At 39.0% G+C, this 6946-nt stretch overlaps 1 protein-coding gene across 1 annotated transcript; it reads left to right on the plus strand.

Moving 5' to 3' along the window:
* The first annotated feature begins 4099 nt into the window (after window positions 1-4099).
* On the plus strand, window positions 4100-6805 carry sf3b6 (splicing factor 3b, subunit 6). Its single transcript, XM_062550617.1, has 4 exons — window positions 4100-4258; window positions 5179-5297; window positions 5857-5995; window positions 6474-6805. The coding sequence occupies exons 1-4, from the start codon at window positions 4229-4231 to the stop codon at window positions 6561-6563; spliced, it is 378 nt and encodes a 125-aa protein (XP_062406601.1). The 5' UTR covers window positions 4100-4228; the 3' UTR covers window positions 6564-6805.
* The last annotated feature ends 141 nt before the right edge of the window (window positions 6806-6946 follow it).

Raw genomic sequence — 6946 nt, forward strand, 5'->3', positions numbered from 1 at the left:
TTCAGTGTACATATTTTCCAACACTGTCTCTTCAAGCCACGTATTCCTGTCACAAAGGCACAGCTTGCATATCAGAGCGATAACAGTTTTCTCGGTTAGTTTCCGAACGGAGAGGGTTAAAAATGGAGCGAAAGCTTCTTGTTCTGCTTTCTGCTCCTCCTACTCTCACTCTCTCCCGGCACAAACTGAGAGGCGAGGGTCCAAACACATATAGAACCAGTCAACAACGCATCCTATTCAATCATTTGTGGCAATAGGACATGGGATGGGTAGATGGGTTTGCTTAGTGTCACCCTGAGCTTGATGTGTCTCTTTTTGTATCTTCTTTTTTTTCTCTTTCTTTCTAACTTTTCTCCTCTAATTTCCAGTCCACGTGTCTTGATGCATACTTGTATGCCAGCTCTTTTTCCCTGTTTGTCTCTGTGGAGAGTGGATGAGGAGTCCTTTGTGTCTTTGCTTGTGAATGTTGATGAAAACATTTTTAGAGGGCCTCCAGCCTAGTCTCTCTCATTTGTGCAGTCTGGAAACAACGCTGTTAGTTCATGCACTGTCTGACGCATTAAGAGCTCTGTCCAACATAGATTGGATTTTAAAAATGAGAAACGCTGTTTCCAGATCAGGTCAGTGATGACAAGATACACTGGGTCTTGATTATCCAAAACTTCTTTGCCAAGCCGTATGTACTTACCCTGTATTGTTATCAGACTCCAGATTGAAGCAACTGTTGGTAAAAATGTCAAGGATTCTTTTGTACATGTAGCATGTATTGTTCCCTTGATGACATGGCTGCACTTCTCCTTGTGTTGTGGTTTAAATAAAACATTTACAGGCTGTTTTCTGAAGGTGTGAATTGAATTGAACATGTTCCACTTCTCACACAATAATCATTCAGTCTTTTCCATCATTACATTTACACAACAACAGCGGCCAATCAATTCATCCATTGTACAACACATCCGTATCAATTATCAATGAATGGTCGTCTTCTGCACTGAGTAGGCTATTGTAACACTGACATTGAATTACCTGATAAACAAATGAATGTTTAAAATAGGCCACTAGATGGCAGGAGAAGGCACCAAACGCCTGAGCCGTAAATAGAGAGTTCAGACAACTCAAATCATTGCGGAAATGCTATGTTGAATCGAATAAGTAATTTTCACCATAAACAAGCCTATAAATGTTATAATCAATGCATGCCAATATGTAAAGGGACCATACAGAAATATCCCAATGTCTATTTACCTTCGATATCTTAAATGGGCCTATAAAATGCCCAGTCAGTGTAGTGATCACATCATCTAATGGTCTCAGAGCAGCAGTACCTCTCTTTTCCTCTTCAGCCTCCCGAGTCCTGACGTAACCTTTCGTAGTTTATTCATCGAGGACAGCTTAAACTTACTCAGAAATAGCGAAGAATGGTGAACTATGGTTTAACTATCTATTACTGCATTGTTATAGGCTATTATCATTATTATTACTAGACACAGATAAACCCTTCCCATAATGTCAGATGTTATGTGATACTGATGATCTGATCGCTAGTTATTAGCACCTAGGCCAACAGGTTTGTCCCCCCCCCAAAAAAACACTCAGTTGCATCAAATTATGTCATCAAGACAGTAAGTCTTTGAACCAGATCTTTACTTGGGGGTAGCCTGCTGAGCACATAGTTTTCTGCTTTAGCACTTTATTGACAAACTACCCAATGACATCATACAGGCTGCTCCTGTCTGCATCTACCAGCCATCTTAGAATGGACGGGCAGAGTAATGTCAGGGCTACTTCCCGAGAATGGCTGCTCAAGAGTTTGCTTGAATTCAAGAGTGGTGGTAGGGATTGGATTTTTCATCTGAAGAGATTTTCCAGGCAGTCATGGGAGAACAGAGATGTCCGGACGAACCTACGGCTACAGAGACACTCGGACTGAACATGAAGAACTGACGAAGTTGAGAGGATGCACCTGTCTGCACCGGTCCAGTGGCCTTCTTCCCCAAAAGACATGTTCTTCATCACCCATATGGCAGGGCACAGAGATGATAGCACAGCTTCATGAATCCTGGTTGAGCTGACTCAATGCCATGCCAGGGTATCTACTTGACATGAGATCAAACCATCTGTTGAAAAAACAGGAACCAAGCTGTGGTAAGGAGGTCTGGCTCTAATCCTTTAGAATCCCCCACAGCGCAGAACTCCCTAAATGGCTTCTAAAGAAGTTTAGGCATTACAAACTTTCATTTTACTGGCGTGATGGTGTCAAAATACTTCTTGTCAGTTTGGGTGCAAGCTTCACTTTATATTTCTGAAAGTCATGAACCATCTTATATAGTCTATGGTCAGCAGAGGTGGAAAAGTCCAGCTTCAGTAAGTAAAAGTCCCACCACATATCTGTGCCAGAGCCATAGAAAGAGAGAGTTGCGACACTCTTTGATGTTGCCACCACACGATCAAAAGTAAAACAAACTGTGCTGAATGGCTGATTCACAGGAGGGTGGGATGAACTTCTGGATGCTGGAATGTGTAATCAATTTACTCATTGACTACTGACCAAGAGATTGGCTGTAAATAGTTCCAAAAGTCCCATAACGAGGAAATAGCCTGGACAAAGTGCTGCCATTTTTTCCTATGGAAGTGTATGGGAGTGTCACCACGCTGTTTTATCGACCGATCTGATCTGTGCCAATCACGCTTTTAAATCAGCTGATTCTAAATAGCACAACTTTTCCAGCCAGGGCTGTGCAGCTAATTGATGAGATCACCTGTGTTAAATGCAGGAAGAACCAAAACATGGTTGGACTTTTAGGCTACTTAGCCTACTGAAGCTGGAGTTTCCCCACCTCTGATGGTCAGTAGTTTATTGCAGACTGCAAAGACGCTGACAAAGATTTAGCCTAATGGTGTTGTAGTATTAGTCATTTGACTTTGAGTTTGCAATTGTAGGCTAAACATTACTGAAACTAGGCCTAATAATAAAAAGGTTGCAATTAGCGTTTTGATTGATATATCAACACTTTCAATAAAAAAAACTATTAACACCTAATCAAGGATTCAAGGATTTTTTCCCTTTTTTTTAATAACAGCAAGAGTGAATTTATATCACCATTTTTTTTTTCAATTATTATTTGTGCACATTAGGCTATAGGCCTACTAAGGCCTAGTCCTAGGCCTATGTGTGCATTTTGCACCCCTGAACTCATGGAGATAACTAATTTCCACTTTAATCAGTTCTCACTTGACCTTGAACATTATTTAGGCTACCTTTCACTTCAAGGGATGCAGAACAGGATGTTGAACAATAAGAATGGTCGGGTAGGCTATGCATTGTTGTCCACCAACACACACATAGGCCTATCTTTTGTCCTACTTTACTCGGTGGGTTCTCCGTAGAGCTTTGGTGACCAAGTGCGTTGGGACAGCATTCGGCTTGAGCCTTCTCAGGCTATCAACTCAACTCTGCCACTCTCGTTTCATCAAAGTGGTCCAACAAGCAAACCGACAGGAACTTTTTAATGGATGTCTAGAGGCTGTAAATAAATAAATAAATAAATAATATTAATATATTAAAGCTGTCAACAAGTGAGCCGTTTGTTGTATCTATTTCAATAATCTATTTCAATAGTGTGTAGGCTATTTTCTTTGATAGGAAAGGCTAATAAATATAATGATTATTTTGCTACATTCCGTTTCATAACAATACTCTCCTTTTGTCTTGAGTTGTCATGTACATTATATGGGCATATTGTAATAATTGTTCACAAACCTATTATTATTTTTTCCTTTATTTACTTTAGGCCTACTGTGATCATGGGGATTTGATCATAAGATTTGATTTGATGAATGTTGATCAGCAAAATGGCGTCAATGAATCACGTGACCGCCTCGGAACCAATCGCTTAATGGGATAGCTCAGACCACTCGATTCCCTAGTTGTCCAAACTGTACAGCTTTGCCAAAAAGTACATGGGTTACTCGATAGGATGTATTTTTTTTTTTTTTTTTTTTTAAACATTATTTCATACAGACGCTTTTTCTCTCTCTACATACTGTTTTTTTTTATGTTTCAACAGACTTGCTTGTCCGGAAACGACATCATCAAACCGGATGTCAGTCATCATACAGCGCCAGTGTCTGTGTTGCGCAGATTCTGTAACGCTAGCTGTTTTTTTGTGATTGTACAGGATTTGTGTTCTTTTCTTCGTTGAGTTTGACTTCGAAATAAGATCCAACCATGGCTATGCAAGCAGCGAAACGTGCGAATGTAAGTTTAACCCATATCTGTTACATATCGTTTGTTTCTGTTTGAAGTTAATGTTAGCAAGCTAGCTATCCTTTGGTGTTGCCAACATACAAACGGTGTGAAACATCGAGTGCCGAATGTGGTTAAACAAGTTTAAATTCTATACAGAAATGCTAGCATCATTGTTTGTTGTTGTTGTTATTATCTAGTACTGTATAGTTAGTACTGACAAGCGCTGTGCCTATTCTCGTTCTTAGTTGTTTGGTCTTATGCGAGGCAATCTGAATCTAGCTAAATAGCACGCGCTTGTTTTGACTGGTTTGGCCATGAGAATGGAAGTGAAAATATATATTTGTGTTCACACATTTTTCTAAATGCCTCGCGGCTTTAATTATCTCATCTGACGGCCATAACGAAGAAAGGCACGACCGCAGCAGTGACTTTTGAGAATTTGTGGGTTGCAGCAAGGCCGTAGATGTTACTGGCGTTAGTCTAAAAAGTGGGAGGACAAAAAAACATAAAAGATTTGATCCATTGATTCAGTTAAAATAATAATAATGAAATGGTGATTGTTTGGAGTATATGGTGGACACAATCTACTACTTTCATTATCATGGCCTCTGCATTAAATTCTCAAGAGTATTGTGTGTGTCTGTCTGTCTGTCTGTCTGTCACATATCTCTGGAACTCGTAAAGTCAGAGCCGACAGAATCCAAACGTTGTTGATTTCAAATCGGATTGGAAATACAAAAATGTTGTTAAAAGAAGCACATAATGCTTAGCTGGAATTGTGTTTTTTTTTTCTCGTACCATTGTCTCATTGTGAAAGGCGGTCTACCTGCGGGCATACAATTGTTTTCTACAGGATTAGGACTGTTTTGAGCGGGCACTGCTCTAGTTGTAAATGATGACTCCATTTAATCATGCTTGTTCTCTTTCAGATTCGGTTACCCCCAGAAGTAAACAGAATATTGTACATTCGTAATCTACCATACAAGATCACAGCTGAGGAAATGTACGACATTTTTGGAAAATATGGACCTATCCGTCAAATCCGAGTGTAAGTTTGATACATATTAGGCCTATGGTCTTTACATTGAGTTATATTAATATTTATGTATTTAGAATAGAAGTTATTGGCCACTCATTTGGCCCTGTAAACATAAGCATATAGCACACACAAACAAGACTACACACAGCAAGTACAATCAGAATCAGAATCAGCTTTATAGGCCAGATTTGCGTAAACAAACAAGGAATTTGACTCCAACTTGCAAGAGTTTCTGACTCTGATTATCAGACATGTAAATGGGCAAAAAAAGGCTGATCTCAGTAAAAAGCGATAATTAAATAATGTAAGTTAGTCCAAGTATTAAAAGTGCACAGTGTGTAAACCGCTGATTATGAAACATGTAATTTATGTAGCAAAATAATGGATGGTATAAAAGATTTCTTGAAAATGTTTCTGGTTGATACTCTATCTTCTTCCTGAAGGGAGTATTTTAAAAGGGTGATGAAGTGGATGTGAGATTTAGGAGATACTTTAATCCAAAGTGAAGCATTTATATAATTACAAACTTGTAACCATTAAAACTTTATTTGTACTTGCTCCTTTTTAGGGGGAATACACCAGAGTCACGAGGAACGGCCTATGTTGTGTATGAGGACATCTTTGATGCGAAGAATGCTTGTGACCACTTGTCTGGATTTAACGTCTGCAACAGATACCTGGTAGTATTGTACTACAACGCAAACAGGGTAAGTGCTGCAGTACAATTTGAATGGTTGTTCAAATAGCCTTCCAGTTTAATGCCTTGTGTCATACAGTTTGCTATGTTCGCTGTACACTATCTTGTGACCCCCCCCCCCCCCAACCCAACAAGAAAATGTAATATCAGTATCAGACTCTGTCAACAGTTTTATTTTCATAGATCAACTTTGACTCTCAGGCAGATTGTTAGTTTATATTGTAAATGATTGCAAAAATTGCACTTTCAGTGACACATTTGCCCTGAAGTAGTAGTAGCAATAATAATCATAATTTAAAAAATAGGTCAGCTACCCAAAATGTATCTATGTTATGTTTTTCTGTTATGTTATGCTTTTGGCCACAAACATGTAGGCTGACATGAGTGGTTAAAGGTGGTGTTGAAGTTTGGCATGTCAGGGTGGTATTAACCTTGATATTTAAGTTGTGGTCAGATAAGTAATATATATTATTTATTCCCTCCTTTAGGCCTTCCAGAAAATGGACACAAAGAAGAAAGAGGAACAGCTAAAACTTCTCAAGGAGAAATATGGAATAAACACAGACCCACCAAAGTAGACAACCATATTGACCAGTGCACCCTTTTATGACTACCTTTTTGGCTACTCATTCATTTTGTACCGATTATGTGATTTTAGGTTTGAATTACGCATATAAGATTGCATCGGATTTTGTATATAACAAAGTGTTTTTCGTTGGTACAGAGGTTTAAAAATGTTGAAAATTACACAATTGTTAGGCTACTGTCAATGATTTTCTGTATGCTTATTTTCTCAATTAAAAAGAACATGTCTTTCCCATTCAATGTCTAGTCATGTGTGTGTGTGTGTGTGTGTGTGTGTGTGTGTGTGTGTGTGTGTGTGTGTGTGTGTGTGTGTGTGTGTGTGTGTGTGTGTGTGTCTCTGTCTGTGGGTGTGTGGGTGTGTGTAGAAGAAAAGACG

This window comes from Sardina pilchardus, chromosome 12 (genome assembly GCF_963854185.1).
Source record: "Sardina pilchardus chromosome 12, fSarPil1.1, whole genome shotgun sequence".
Taxonomy (NCBI): Eukaryota; Metazoa; Chordata; class Actinopteri; order Clupeiformes; family Clupeidae; genus Sardina; species Sardina pilchardus.

Coding starts and splice junctions, on each gene's coding strand:
- sf3b6 (XM_062550617.1), top strand. CDS start 4,229: ATGGCTATGCAAGCAGCGAAACGTGCGAAT. Junction 4,259..5,178: donor AAGCAGCGAAACGTGCGAAT/GTAAGTTTAACC, acceptor GTTCTCTTTCAG/ATTCGGTTACCCCCAGAAGT. Junction 5,996..6,473: donor TGTACTACAACGCAAACAGG/GTAAGTGCTGCA, acceptor TCCCTCCTTTAG/GCCTTCCAGAAAATGGACAC.